Consider the following 16,874-nt stretch of genomic DNA (forward strand, 5'->3'; position numbering starts at 1 on the left):
AACAGCTGTGTTGCTTGCATCAAAGTGATCCAAGTTCTACTGAACACTCTATGACTAAAGAACTTTTTGAAAAATCTTGCTGCTAGAGTGTTCCATGACCCAGGAACATCACAGACCCCATCCAGTTCTGCTGAATCCAAATCTGCATTTTTAATGAAATCCTCAAGTGATTATTTTCACTTTTATTTTATTACTATTATTTTCACTTATTTCATTTCAGCTTTTAGTTCTTAACATTTTTAAATTTTTGATAGAGACAGAGCACAAGTGGGGGAGGGGCAGAGAGAGAAGGAGGCACAGAATCTGAAACAGGTTCCTGGCTCCGGGCTGTCAGCACAGAGCCTGACACGGGGCTCGAACTCACCGGCTGTGAGATCATGACCTGAGCCGAAGTTGGACGCTTAACCGACTGAGCCACTCAGGCGTCCCTATTTAGTTATACTTAGCTATAACTAGGAGGCTATGGCGGTGGGATTCCCTGTTATTCTCAGTAGTTAGCAGCTAATCTTAAACTACTTCCATAGTATTGCTTCTTCTCACAGTTCACAGTAGCAGGCATAAAAGAGGAATGCCATACAGTCTTCTGGAGCCATGACTCACAATTGCAATGAAGCTACAAATCACTCTTCCTCTTGCATTTTATCAGACCTGACTTCTCTTTCACAGCCCTGCTGGATATTGATAAGAATCAATTATAGTTCCAAAAATATTTTATTCCATATTTACATTTTTTTCTACCAGACAGTATATATCTTAAGAACATGTTCTGAAATCTCTTATGCAGCTTTTCAAAATCTCCAAAGGTAAATATAGTGCCTAGTACAGGATAGGTATTTGATAGTACCTTCTCTTTTTGATTAACAAATGAACATAACTAGGTCACTGATTAAGTAACTGATTTGTGAAACTTCAAATACAAGCAAAACTATCTTACCTACTTCTAAAGTTTTATAATTCTAGTATATTTTTTTTCACAGCCAAGTCAACTGGTGTCTCTTATAGTCCACTTCTCCTATAAGGTTGGTTCTAAAGATTTTAGTACATCTGATAGAAAAATAAATATTCAAGCAAAAAGTTTACATACTTTTTCATTTGCAATGAGTATGCTTTTTTCTGTTAACATCTTGTCTTAATCAGTTTTGAATCCCTAATGATTTCTGCAGTTTATGATACATAACATGCACTCAAATATTTGTTGAGTGAGTAAATTATTTTTAAACTACCATGAGTTTGTTAGCATATTACAATTAATGAAGAAAAGTTCCAATGCAAAACATTTTAATAGGTTGTCAAATATACAGTTATTAGAATTATCTAAGTATCACTTATAAAAATCGGTATATCACATTAGATGACTCTATGAAATAAAAACACAAATCACACATTGACAATACCCCTGCAGTCCAAGAATACTCCCATCAATAATACAAATTACAAACACATTAAAAAGAGACATTGTTTAGACATATAAACCAAAGTAACTTTGACTACACTAAATACATTCACTCATCAAGTACAATAAATTTAGCATAGTCACTAATACAATTTTAGGTGCAATTTCACATGCTTTCATAAATCTTCCAGTACAGCTCCCTACAGTAAAGTGTCTTTGTGCACGCCAATTTCATTTATATGCAGGTGCATTCCACATCCTACTTGAAACTATTTCACTTCATAATTAAACTTAATATACGCTGTAAGTGAACACTAGGCCAAACTTTAACCCCATGATGAACAAAGTTTAACAATTAAAAAAAAAATTCTTCAAAGTACATTCTAATTTATTTAATCACATGAACACTATTTCCTCTCATTAGACACTATCAACATTAAATAACAAGAATTTAAGCATCAAAAAGCGAGAGATTCCAATCTTCCTAAAATATTAACAAGTAGTTTAATAATACAAGCATTCTGTAAATCAAAAAGTAATTTCATATTCATTGCCAAATTTAAAATACCAGTGATTTGAAGATGAAATTGAGGCCTAAAATATTTTTAACTAAATTGTAAAACACAATTTTAAAAATGTGCAGTAAGTTGCTTTTGAATACGTAATGGAATATTTTTCACAGTAACGCTATTTTAAAACACTACTCTAAATGGACGGCCTAAAAATAAACGTACCTTTACTGGCAAGAAAAGTGAAAAGAAAAATTAAGGCCTTTTTATGCTATCTATAATTGCTACCTGAACCCAAAAGTCAAATAGAGGTTATAATGATGCAACATATTATTTTTAACCTTTCTAACATATTGTCAGTTGCTTTAGCTCAGCTTAATAATTATCTTTACACAAATTCAAATGCTAGTGAACTTTATCATTAAATGCATATTTCTCTGTATCTCTATTTTAATTAAGTCCCCAACCCCACCCCATCTAGACAGAATGCTGAAAATGTTTAGGGCTTTGTCTGATTGGTTCACAACTGTATATTCAGGGGCTAAAAATGCTTGGCACATGGTAGAAATCCAGTAAATATTTTTGAATGAATTAAGAAGCCTGGCCTCCATTGGCAACACTACTTGTCTTTCCAAAGCATCGATAGACAATTGCTACCTCTTTACATGATAAAATTGACACTTTTTTTTTTTTTAAAAGAAACTGATGCCTGGGCTATAAAAATATTACAGGATGTAGTGGAAGGATAACTGAGGCTACAAACATATCAAATCAAGGTTAAAGGCACAGGATAAGGAAGATTATTACAAAGCATTGTAAACAATTTTAAGAGCAAATCAAGTTTTAAAGTATCAAATGCCTAACTGCTAAAAGAGTACTAAAATGATGACAATGTTTTAAAAACAGTGGACAAAATTTCTGTAATTTCACAAATAAAACAGTTACATACCATCTTCTTTCATCCCATATCTTCTCAGTATTCCCAATCCTAGAAACAAATGTTTTCAGTTGCATGAATATGAAAATTACAACTGAAATATCTCTGAAAATTAATTCCTTTTTCTTAAGCTATATTATTACAAATTTAAAATATAGACTTTACAGAGATAATATGAAGAACATCATTTTGGAAATCATAAAATAGTAAGTTATACTCAATCAAAATCATAAAAAAAGTCCTTATTCAGTTGAATACAATCTAAAGCTCCACAATAGCAAATTGTAGTGTAAAGAGGCATAGTAAGTACGATCTTTCCAGACACGTAAAACAAAGAATAATGAATACTGAGTTGAAAATACAAGTTCCACGTTAGAGCCATTTAATATACACATTTTCACAACTGTTTCTTGAAAAACTATTTAGATAAAATATTTAGCATTTATCATCAATTTTTAATTTACTTGAATTTATGCAACTTCCATCCATATTAAAATATTAGTGTAAATACTTTATTATAAAACTATTACACAATTTAAATTTTTATTAGAGAAATGTATTATTCACTATCCACCATTTCTTAAAGTCCTTATCATGAGTGCATTCCATAAGAAATACACTAAAATCATTATTTATATTTCCTAGGGGGAATAAACTATGGTAATCCTATTAACCCAAACTATATCCTTATTATGCTTATTTATTAAACACGTACATGTTTAAACATGCTTGGTGAATAGTGATCATTCTTCCCCACAGTGGTAAATTTCAGCATAATGTTAAATGACTGGGCTAGATAGTAAAATATTCACATGTAGATTACATAAACAGAGACTTATTCTGTGACATGTAAGCTTACTTATAAAATAACATAAAATGGGCACTGGGTAACAGTGATACAAAATGTAAACAAACAGAATTAAATGTTAATCTCTTCCCTGAAAAATAAAAGACAAAAGCGCTTCCTGTTTTATTTAAAAAACAAAATATGATCTATTGTATCAAAAGACATTGATTTTTACAAAACTATATTTCTACATATGGATAAAGAAAATCTAGAACAGTTGATTCACACTTTATTGAGCTAAAATGTGCAAAAAATCTGGTAATATTTAAATTTATTAAATTCATTGTACATAGCCTGATACCATCCCATTCAAAACAACCCTCTTGTTAAGACTCAAAATTCTTAATTATCTGAGCTTCAGACTTATGAACCCCTGTCCAAATAACAACAACAACAACAACAAAAGTCTATGTTGTGGGAGAAAAAAAATTAAAATAAAAAATTTTTGACTATTAGGACTTGAAATTCATCCCCACAAAGAAAAGCTACAGCCAATACCTATTTAGGCAGTAGAGAAAAATATGCAGTCTCTATAGAAAATACTTATTCTGACTCTAAATAAAAAATTAAAACCAAATTTTGCTGTAACAAAATGTATATGAATTTTAAAGTTATTCAGGTTTACTAGAGTTACTAAGCATAGAATTCATAGAGCATTTGGTACTTCTGTTTGTGCTCAGATATTTGTGAAAAACACAGACTGGGAAGGTGAAATAAACACAAAATTGTGATACTTTACACTAAAAAAAAAAAGACATTAAGATTTAAAAGTTTAATTTGTAATTCTAGGGGAAAAAGAGGGGAGAAAGTTCAACAGCTCACAAATATAAAACATCTTCCAAGAATACAGCAAAACTGTTAACTGCTTAGATGTGTTAGTGAATCAAAGTGCAAGTAATGCTTTCATAAATATCTAACATATTTGCAAATTTAATTTCAAAGTTTTAAATGTTTTCAATAACAAATAACTACTTATTTTTTTAAGGGTAGTAGATGTGAAACACAGATAATACAGATAATAATTTTTCCACTCATTACAATTTAAATTGTTATTTCTATCTGGAATAGGATATAAAACTGTTTTGAGTTAAGAGTGAAATAGAAGCATGGATTTAGATATGCACCAAACTTATAGAGGTGCACTAATTACCCGTGGTACTTTTGATACAATACTGGGTGGTGTCCTTCACTGCTTATTAGAATTCTAAGAAACACTTTTTAGCAATATATACTACTGTTTGACTAAATGGAGACATATAAATACATGCATTTTAAAAGAGAAAATTCTCAAAAGGTCTTTAAAGGAAAAGTAAGACAATCATCTACCTTTTGAAAAGGTAGGAAAAGGTATTATATGGTTTATGACATTTTTCACAATATAGTAAATACTTTTTCTAATTTTTGCATCAATTTAAGAGTTTAAAAGAAAACATTTTGTTCCTTGCAAATGCCCTTTTTCTTCTCCTAACCCTGGCAAGAATAATTATTAGTGAACTTAATTCCAAGAAATTTGTTGTTGTTGTTGTTCGCTTCAATTATCTTTATATAATATTTTGAAATATGCAAATAACTGGAAATTAAAGAGAAAATCTGCTTTTGGAATGCAGTAATTCTAAATCACTTTACTAAGAAGCACCTTTTGATATGCTGGTCTGAACTTTTAATATAAAACCTAAACAGTACTTAACTTTCTGAAGTAGAATTTTCTCCAGTTTTAGTAACTTCATTCATAGCAATGCTAAGGACATCAACCTGTGCTTTCTAGATTTTTTAAAGTGTTCTAATAAATTAATGAGTTTAGATATGGCTCATTGTCAAGGTTGGGTGGGCAGAAATTTCATGACAAATTGGCTACAGAAAGCTAAATAAACTCTTAATGACTGAATAACGGTTTGCATTTTGCTTGAGCCAAATAGATGTTTAAGCCATGTACCACCACATTCCCTGCTTAACATTCCTAAGTTTTTTATTCTTCATAGTTTTCTAATGAACAGATAGTTTTCCTGAGTAAGATTATAAAAAAGATAACCCTTCTACCAAAAGTATAAAGACAAAATGTAGACTCACAATATAAATTTTTTACATAGCTTTACAAGTATAGAGATATTGACTGCTGCTTTTGTTATGATTGCCCCATCCTTAAAAAGACCACAGCAAAGGTTTCAATTGTCTAAAATACTTTGCAGTACAGTAATTAAATGCTTCAGCCCATAAACATATCCCTCATCTACTGTGTTGCTAGGGAACACATGAGCAAAATCTATCATTCGCACTTCTGCTTCTGAAATCTCCTGGCAACCAGTGGGAAGATGGCAGAAAACTTTTTCCAGTTGGGAAAGTACATTTCCATTTAAATGTTCCTGTGACATGCTTTTCCACCCATTGTCTTGCTCTGTATTTTCAGCTTTCAATGAAGTATGACTGTGATGCTTTTTTGAACACATTTTTCTGTGACAAGCATACATCTTGGACAAGCTTTTGCCTACTGAAACATCTATTTTTCCATTCTCTGTGGAATTTAACACATGAAAGTTATTATTGTACTCCAGTACATCTGTGTCTGACAGTTGTCCTTTGGACAAAAACTTTTCTACCAAAGTTCTGTCATTGGATTTTGTAGTAGTTGGCCGAGATGAGCCTTCATAAACAAACAGTAATGAACTTGCATAAAAGTTAAGCTGCTTCTGATTTTCAAACCATTGCAGAATATTCTGAATCTTCTGAATGCTGGCAGCAACAGCATCTTTTCTTAAGCAGAATCCATTATGAAAAAACCTGGAGACCCCTATAAAAAGGAAAATATTAGGATTATAATGAAATTATAAACTAGTTATCACTTGGGAAGTAAACTCATCTTAGATACAATTCTTCAAATTTCTCCCCCATTACCCTTTACAATAAACTGAACCGGCAAAATTCTAGTCAGACATAGAAACTTGGACCTCAATTTGATATCTAGTGAAGATTCTCTTACTAGAAAAAAATGACACTTATGTAAAGTGAAATATACTATTTAGATTAAAAAAATCATTACACACAGACTGGTAGTTTAATTCTCTCTATATATGTTCTCTTAAGGAATGTGATTCCAAGATCTGCTTCATTTGCTAGTGTGAGAGATTTTTTAGTAAGATTTCTTATTTGTTAGAATCACAGTCAGGAGCTAATCTAAAACCTAGAGTCAAATCATAACCACTCGTAATGGTTTCAACAGCCCATTACCAAATACCAAATCATACTATAATACTGTTTTCTGATCTTAATAATGTTGATTAAATCAGTCTTCACAAAAGTTACGCTCGCTTTGGGTATCAACAATACTTCAGGTTGAATATGTTATTCAAAATGGAGACTTTTACATGTTTTAACCTATCAGATTATTAGGCCTCTTTTAAAATTATTTATGCATATTTAAGTATTTGAGAATTTCTAGGTCTATGCAATTTGATTTGTTTTTAAATAGCTTGTTCCCCCTACTTTGGAAGAGAAATTGCTAAAAAGTATATTCACATCAGCCTGTAAAATATTTTAATAAAGAGCCAATCTGAATATTATCTGGCTATTAGTTAAGTAAACTGAGGCAAAATACTGTTAAGATCACAGTATGTACATTTTCTATACATACAATGAAAATTTTTCTTCAAACTACATTACACATAAGCTCCTTCTTATCTTAGGCAGAGCTAAGAATAAGCTTCTAATAGAATATTATTTCCAGAAACCTATTAAGATATCATTGCTTTTGTAATATTTTGGCTATAAATATTTTAGAGGCATGTTAGCAGATTTTATTTAAAACACTTCTAATGCCATTTATTATGTAGTACTAGAAGCTTATAATACACAGCTCAACTATACATGGGAGATTTTGATAAAAATGCATTACATATGACAATACACATTTTAAAGTCTCTTATGTAAGAGGTAGTTTTAATATACTATACTCTACGTATTTGGATTTTAAAAACAACCTCTAGTTCTAAGACTTGGGCTATATGGCTGGTTCACAGATGTTCATTTTTAAAAATATATTATTAAATAAAAATGAACTACAATGTAAAAGAAGGCATTCATGGATCCAGGGTTTTGGTGTAATACAAACCAGAAATTATGATTAGTACAACTGTGTAAATTTAAGGTTCTTTTATTTTTTTTAAGTTTATTTATTGCGGAATGAATCATTATACCAAAGAAGAATTAAAATTGAAACTACTTTAGAATTATTTTGATAACTGTACATTGAAATATGGTTTTTCAACCCTTACCATCCTTTAGAGTTTCTTTCGTTAAGCTTCTTCCATAGTGCTGGTTTTGTGTCTCATAGCTGTCAGAATGAATTTGGTAAACCTGTGACAAAAAACACTGAATATTAAAAACTAATAGCCCTTGACCATGTGGTGTTTATCCAGCAAAGCAAGGATAATTAAAGATGGGAAAATCTACTCATATTTCATTCTAATGGATTTAAGAAGAAAAAAGTCATTATCATCATGTCAGTGGTTGCTAAAAAGGCATTTAACAGATTTATATCTTTTATTGATGAAAATTCTTTAAAAGGAGAAATGAATATTTCCAATATGAAAGAATCATATTGGTGGATCTGTATCAATCCACCAAAAGTTAGCATCAAGTTTAAAAAGGAAATTAAGGGGGGGTGGTGCCTGGGTGGCTGAGTTGGTTGAGCATCTGATTTCAGCTCAGGTTGTGATCTCATGGTTCGTTGAGTTTGAGCCCCGCATCGGGCTCTGTGCTGATGGCTCAGAGCCTGGAGCCTGCTTTGGATTCTGTGTCTTTCTCTCTCTGTTCCTCACCCGTTCATACTCACTCTCTCTCTCTCTCAAAAATAAACATTAAAAAAAAATTTTTTTAAGGAAATTAAGGAAGCAACCATCCTAAAATACAAGAAGCTTTTAGAAAAAGTATTCTACCACAGTGTCTTTTATCATCATTACTATCTAATATTGTTCTTGGAATTTCTACCAAATAGAAACGGACAAGACAAAGGGGTAAAACAATTTGGAAAGGAGATAAAAAATATTACTTTTTGTAGATAATGGTTGTATACTGGGAAATCAACTGAAAAATACAAACAATAAAAACTTCAAATGGTGAGTTCAAATTGGTAAATAGAAAATAAGTTTCCATATATAGAAATAACCAGTTAGAAAATATAATGGAAGACCCCACTTACAAATGCAAAAACAAAGCATAAACTAAGTGTAAGTCTATATAAAGACACCTTTAAAACATTCCTAAGACATACACACACATACCCATGTTCTCAAAGACGAAATTCAACAACGATTTGGGGTGTCTGGGTGGCTCAGTCAGTTGAGCGTGTGACTCTTGATTTTGGCTTAGGTCATGATCCCAGGTTCATGGGATCAAGCCCTGAGTCAGGCTCCGTGCTGAGCATGAAGCTTGTTAAGATTCTCTCTCCCTCTCTCTCTCTCTCTCTCTCTCTCTCTCTGCTCTTCTTCCCTGCTCACTCTCTCTCAAAAATAAAATTAAAATAAAAAATAAATTTAAAAAAGATATCAATTCTACTTAATCAACAACTAAAATGAGATTATAACAAAACAATTTCTTAAATATAAGCTAAATCTGAAGTTCACATTAAAAAGAACAAGAATAGGGGCACCTGGGTGGCTCAGTCGGTTAAACGTCTGACTCGATTTCAGCTCAGGTCATGATCTCACAGTTTGTGAGACTGAGCCCCACATCAGACTCTACACTAAGCATGGAGACTGCTTGGGATTCTCACTCTTCCTCCCTCTCTTTGCCCCTTCCCTGGTTGTGCTCTCTCTCTCAAAATATATTAAAAAAAAAGAAGAGGCAGGAAAAATCTAAGTAAGAATAATGAGGGAATAACCTTGCCACCCTACCAGATACTAAAACATATTTTATTTATATTTTTTCCAACTTTATTGAGGAATAAATGACAAATTATACACACACACACACACACACAAACACACACACACATATATATATGCTGTACATTAAATCCTCAGAACTTATTCATCCTATAGCTAAAAGTTTGTACCCTCTGACCTGTATCTCCCCACTTCCCCTCTTCCCTAAATCTCTAAGAACCACAATTCTAATGTTTCCATTAAATCGGCCTTTTATTTTTAATTTACACATTTAAGTGGTACCATACGGCATTTGTCTTTCTTTGGTTTACTCCACTTAGCAAAATGCCTTTAGGTTCATTCATACTGTTGCACAGCAGGATTCCTTCTTTCTTGTGGCTAAATAATATTCCATTGTGTGTGTGTGTGTGTGTGTGTGTGTGTGTGTGTGTATACATACGCCACATCTTCTTTATCCATTCAATTAGGTGACACTTAGGTGGTTTCCATATCTTGGCTATAGCTAATAATGCAGTAAACATGGGAGTGCAGATATCTCCAAGATAGTGATTTCATTAAAACATATTTTTAGAATCAAATACATGAGAAGTTAGTATGTGATAAGTTTGTATTTTAAATCAGTAGGAAATGGATTATTTATTAAATGGTGTTAGTATGATTAAGTACTGATCAAAAAAAACCCTGTATTTATACCTTATACCAGGATAAATTCCAAATACATCAAATATCAAAATACACAAAAGGAAATGATAAAAGTGTCCCCCAAAGATGGAAGAATCCTTGAATAACTGATAACTAGAGAAGGTATTTCCAACAAAAACTCAGAATTTCCCTTCATAACAGTATGTCTTAAAAAATGTTCACAGTGTTTTTGCCATGCAGAAATCAAAAGGCAAAAAGACACAGAGAAAAGGTTTGAAGATTACATAATGAGCAAAGGACATGATTACTCAGGGGAAAATGAACAAAGGGTGTGAATACTTCACATAAATCAAACAGCTGTCACACATATCAGGAGCACAGCCCTTCCCCAAATCGTAAAAAAAAAAAAAAAAAAAAAAAAAAAAGTGTCCTCAGACTTTGCCAAATGTCTCCCTGGAGCAAAACTGCCCCTCGTTCAAAACCACTGCTCTGTATGAGGCAGATTGCCAATATCTACTAAAATCACAAATTCATAGAAGCCTAGCAATTCCCCTCTGGGAACTTATCCCTCATATAAGTATGCTAGCACATTGGTGGAATGAGGTAGGTCTCTGTTTAATCATTTATTTATTTATTATTCTTTAAAGTTTTTAAAATTTCATTTTAACCCAAGTTAATTAACATACAGCGTAACAACGGTTTCAAGACTAGAATTTAGTGATTCACCACTTACATATAACACCCAGTGTTCATCCCAGCAAGTACCCTCCTCCTTAATGTCCATCACCCATTAGCCCATCTCCCTACCCAATACCCCTCCAGCAACCTTCAGTTTGTTCTCTGTATTGAAGAATCTCTTATAATTTGCCTCCCTCTCTGTTTTTATCTATTTTTCCTTCCTTTCCACTATGCTCATATTTTGTTTCTTAAATTCCACATATGAGTAAAGTCATATATCTGTCTTTCTCTGACTTATTTTCCTTAGCATAATACCCTCTAGTTCCATCCACCTTGTTACAAATGGCAAGATTTCATTCTTTTTCATCACCGAGTAGTATTTCATTGTGTATGTATGTATATATATGTATATGGATATGCCACATTTTCTTTATCCATTCATCAGTCAATGGACATTTGGGCTCTTTCCATAACTTGGCTATTGTTGATAGTGTTGCTATGAACATTTGGGTGTATGTGCCACTTTGAATCACCATTTTTGTATCCTTTGGATAAATTCTTAGTAGTGTAATTGCTGGGTCATAGGGTAGCTCTATTTTTAATTTTTTGAGGAACTTCCATACTGTTCTCCAGAGTGGCTGCACCAGTTTGCATTCACACCAACAGTGCAAAAGGGTTCCCGTCTCTCCACATCCTCGCCAGCATCTGTTGTTTCCTGAGTTGTTAATTTTAGCCATTCTGACAGGTTGAGGTGGAATTTCACTGTAGTTTTGATTTGTATTTCCCTGATGATGAGTGATGTTGAGCATCTTTTCATATGTCTGTTAGCCATCTGGCTGTCTTCTTTGGAAAAGTGTCTATTCATGTCTTCTGCCCATTTCTTCACTGGATTATCTGTTTTTTGGCTGTTGAGTTTGGTAAATTCTTTATAGATTTGGCATACTAATCCTTTATCCGATATATCATTGGCAAATATCTTTTCCCATTCTGTATAATGCCTTTTAGTTTTGTTATTTCCTCCATTTACTCATTTGAAACATTATTTGTAATAGCAAATGACTGAAAACAACAGATTCATGAGAGGGAGCTGGTTAAATCATGGTACAATAATAGTGTGCACTGTGGACAGATCTCTGTGATATGTAAACTGGGAAAAAAAGCAAGATATAGAACAGTGTTCAAAGTAGGTTATGTGGTAAAAGAACACATATGTACAGTATTTGTGTATGTTAAAAATCTCCCTGAAAGGATACACTGGGGAAAAAGTATAATAAGTATGCTGTGTGGAAAGTTACTTCTCACTGCATATGTTTCAATACTTTTTTATGTTTATTATGTTTTTCATTAAAGAGAGCATGAGTGGGGGAGGAGCAGAGAGAGAGAGAGAGAACAGAGAATCTCAAGCAGGCTCCACGCTATCAGCACATAGCCTGATGTGGGGCTCAATCTCACAAAGTGAGACCATGTCCTGAGCTAAAATCAAAAGTAGGTGCTTATCTGATTAAGCCACCCAGGTGCCCCTATTTCTATACTTTTTGGAGTCTGAACCATACAACTATGTACTTTCTCAAATTTTAAATAAGTATTTTTAAAGAAGGAATAAGATTATACTGATTTAGAAACTGACATTTTAAAACTTTTAGTCTGTTATAGCTAATTACCATCTACCTCAAATGCTACAATTCACTGAAAAAGTTTAATTACAACCATGTGCTTAAACACATATTGCCTATTAAAGAAACAGTTTATCTTGAGCAAAGTGATACTATAAATGGAAGAAGACACTTTTATAAACATCAAAAATTACATGTGACTACAGAAAAAATCATTTTTATAAGAACAGTTCAGTATACTCAAAATGTGTTAACAAAAAAACCTCATGATCTCTATACACATAAATAATTTTTAAAAAGGATTCTCAAAATAATAGAGATGTTAGCTAACCTAATGCTTAACGTAATCATACTGCAATATATAAAGGTATTAAATCATGTTATACACCTTAAAATTACACAATGTTATACATTAAAACCTTGGTTTGTGAGCATAATTCATTCCAGAAACATGCTTGTAATCCAAAGCACTTGTAAATCAGAGCGAATTTAGAAATAATGGAAACTCAGATGATTTGTTCCACAACCCAAAAATGTTCATAGAAAAATGATTATAACACTACAACATAATACAAAATAATAAAGAAAATACAAAATATAAAGAAAAATAAACAAGTTAACCTGCACTTACCTTTGAAAACCTTTGTGGCTGGTGTGAGGGAGACGAGAGAGGGTTATTGTGTAGGACTTTCACTCTCACTAACGGAATCACTGCCATCTATTGGCTCAATGGAATCTTTTTCTTTTCGTGCAACTTTAAAAAGGAAACTAACCAATGACACTTGCTGTTGCCTCCTTTTGAAGATTTTGCAGAAACGTGACAGTGCATTGTTGTTAAACAGATTCATCACTCTCACGCTTACAGCCTCATTCGGGTGGTGCTTTTCTACAAAATTGTGCATTGTTTCCCACATTTTACAGATCTCCCTTAACCTTATGTGAAGTGAGGGATTCCACCTTTTTCTCCTCCTCCTGTGCAGACAAGATGCAGATGTAAACTTCTTATAAACTCTTGCAGTTTCAGCCACTCACTCACATACCTCATTCCTACTTCTCAATGATTTCCTTCTTAACTTCCATCGTAATGCTCTCCTTCTCACTCACTGCCTTTCTTTTCAACCTTTTTCTGCATGGGGGCCACTGTATATGCTCGCACAGGTGTTGACTAAGTACAATATTAATAAACTGTTGTCGTATACTGTATTTAATGTAACTGGCAATAAAACAGCAGAGGAAAGGGTTGATATCTGCAGGCAGCCTGACCTAGAATGAAGTAAAGCATTCCTAAGCTTACTGTTATATGGGAAAGCAAAGGACTGTCCATAGGTGCTTTCAAGTGACAAAAAATACACTAGCACCAGATGTGGGCACCTTCCAACATTCTGAAAAATCACTGGTTTCTGCCAAACACCGTGGCCTGAGACTGAGCATCCGAGCATGGGAGATGATCACCCATGATCCCACAGTGAGAGAGAGAGAGAGCGAGAGTGATTGCCTCAGTGGTGAGGTGACGTTTGGCATCACATACTACTCATATTGCAAGACATCGCTTGTTTATGTTAAAACTTAGAAATGTTCACTCGTCTTGTGGAACACTCGCAGAACAAGTTATGCAAATACAAGGTTTTACTGTATATAAACTGTACTGCAATAAAAAGGATGAAAATGAGTAAATTAATCTGAGTAAATTAAATACAAAAATATGAGAATTTTCAAATACATAGTTATGTAAACCACAAGTTAGGAAATGTACCCAAGAAATGGGATTTTAAAAATAAAAACTATCACCATTCTACTAAATCAGGGGTGTATTATCTCATCTAAATTAAATTTCACATATGAGAATCTAAATTTCACATACAGACTAAAACTAAGTTGTTTCTGTGGAACTCCTTTACTGATATTCTCTCTTCTATATATTTCTACTTTACTACCTAAAGCTAGAATGGGAAGAGATATGAGAACTTCTCCATCGCTACCACTGACCAGTCTTGGTCAGTAGCAAAGATCATTGTAAATCAAAAGGTATGCCTTAAAAACATCTAAAAATGTAGCGTGCGCACACACACACACACACACACACACACACACACACATTTTAATGGAAAGGAAATCTGCGAGACATGAGTAGGGCAGAATAACAAGCAAAGGCTGAGGTGCTTGGCTGGCTCTGTCAGTGGAGCACATGATTGCCTTTTTTTTCCCCTTATGATTTAAATCCAAGTTAGGTAACATATAGTGTAATAATGATTTCAGGAATATAATTTAGTAATTCATCACTTACATAACACACCCTGTGCTCATCCCAACATGTGACTTGACTCTTGATCTCAGAGTCTTGAGTTCAAGCCCCACGTTGGGCATGGGCGCACTTGAATTGCTCATTTTATGTGAACTTATATCAGGAGCAAACAAATTCAAATATCTTTAGCAAAACACCTTTCCTAGTTAATCAATTCATGGAAAGAGATATTTGAAGAGTTACTATCATCCAGGATTATAAAGAAAAAAAAAGATATACAGAGTCTTGATTTTTAGACAATATGATCAATAAAGATTAAAAAAGAAGTATCTTTTCCCCAAATAAAGAGGAATCAGTGACTAGGAAAAGGTACCTCTCTCAAAAAAAGCATTTCTTTCTAAAAACTTTAAGCTGTTGCCAACAATACACTGGAACAACTGAAAATTAAATCATTTAAATATTTTTAAATATTTATTTATTTTTAAAATTATTATTAATTTGCATCCAACTCAGTTACCATATAGTGCAATAATGATTTCAGGAATAGATTCTAGTGATTCATCACCTACGTATAACACCCAGTGCTCATCCCAACAAGTGTCCTCCTTAATGCCCCTTGCCCATTTAGTGTATACCCCCACCCAAAACCCCTTCAGCAACCCTCAGTTTGTTCTCTCTTATGTTTTGTCCCTTCCCTGTTTTTATATTATTTTTGCTTCCCTTTCCTTATATTCATCTGTTTTATATCTTAAATTCTACATATAACTTAAGTCACATATTTGTCTTTCTTTAATTTCACTTAGCATAATACACTCTAGTTGCATCCACATTGCTGCAAATGGCAAGATTCCATTCTTTTTGATCATTAATATTCTATTGTATATGCATGTATGTATATATATATATGTATGTGTATATACATGTATATGTACATACACACACACACACACACACACACACACACACACACCAACTCTTCTGTATCCATTCAACAGTCGATGGACATTTGGGGTCGTTCCATACTTTGGCTATTGTTGATGGCACTGCTATAAACATTGGGGTGCATGTGCCCCTTTGAAACAGCAGACTTGTATCCTTTGGATAAATACCTAGTAGTGCAATTGCAGGGTCATAGGGTAGTTCTATTTTTAATTTTCTGAGGAAACTCCATACTGTTTTCCAAAGTGCCTGCACCAGTTACCATTCCCACTAGCAGTGCAGAAGGATTCCTTTCTCCACATCCTTGCCAACAAGCCATTCTGACGGGTGTGAGGTGGTATCTCACTGTGGTTTTGATTTGTATTTCCCTGATGATGAGTGACGTTGAGCATTTTGTCATGTGATCTGTGAGCCATCTGGATGTCTTCTTTGGAAATGTGTCTATTCATGTCTTTTGTTCACTTCTTCATTGGATTGTTTGGGGGGGGGTTGTTGAGTATGCAAGATTCTTTACAGATTTTGGATACTAACCCTTTATCTGATATGTCATTTGCAAATATCTTCTTCCATTCTGTTGGTTGCCTTTTAGTTCTGCTGATTCTTTGCTGTGCAGAAGCTTTTTATTTTGATGAGGTCCTTGCCTCTGCATACGTGTTGAGTAAGAAGTTACTGTGGCCGACATCAAAGGATTTTGCCTGCTTTCTCCTCTAGGATTTTGATGCCTTCCTATCTTAACTTTAGGTCTTTCATCTGTTTTGAGTTCATTTTTGTGTATGGTGTAAGAAAGTGGTCCAGGTTCACTCTTCTGCATGTCACTGTCTAGTTTTCCCAACATCATTTCCTAAAGAGACTCTCTGTTCCCATTGGATATTCTTCTCTGCTTTGTCAACGATTACTTGGCCATACATTTGTGGGTCTATTTCTGGGTTCTCTATTCTCTTCCATTGATAGAAGTGTCCGTTTTTGTGTCAGTACCATACTGTCCTGATGATTACAGGTTTGTAATACATCTTGAAGTCTGGGATTTTGATGTCTCCAGCCTTGGTTTTCTTTTTCAGGATTGTTTTGGCTATTTGCAGTCTTTTCTGGTTCCAAAAAAAATTTTAGGATTGTTTGTTCTACCTCTGTGAAGAATGCTGGTGTTATTTTGATAGGGATTACACTGAATGTATAGATTGCTTGGGGTAGTTATCGACAT

At 33.5% G+C, this 16,874-nt stretch overlaps 1 protein-coding gene across 2 annotated transcripts in view; it reads right to left on the reverse strand.

Moving 5' to 3' along the window:
- Positions 1–692: 692 nt before the first annotated feature.
- The window catches only part of IPMK (inositol polyphosphate multikinase), a 67,243-nt gene continuing 51,061 nt past the window's right edge, over positions 693–16,874 (reverse strand). For both annotated transcript variants that reach the window (XM_047826070.1, XM_047826072.1), the window contains exons 5-6: positions 7,952–8,033; positions 693–6,471 (exon numbers count right to left, since the gene is read on the reverse strand). In XM_047826070.1, the coding sequence (XP_047682026.1) occupies positions 5,849–6,471; positions 7,952–8,033 (705 nt within the window). In that variant the 3' untranslated portion in view covers positions 693–5,848. The remainder of the gene's footprint in view (positions 6,472–7,951; positions 8,034–16,874) is intronic.

Source organism: Prionailurus viverrinus, chromosome D2 (genome assembly GCF_022837055.1).
Source record: "Prionailurus viverrinus isolate Anna chromosome D2, UM_Priviv_1.0, whole genome shotgun sequence".
Lineage (NCBI taxonomy): Eukaryota > Metazoa > Chordata > Mammalia > Carnivora > Felidae > Prionailurus > Prionailurus viverrinus.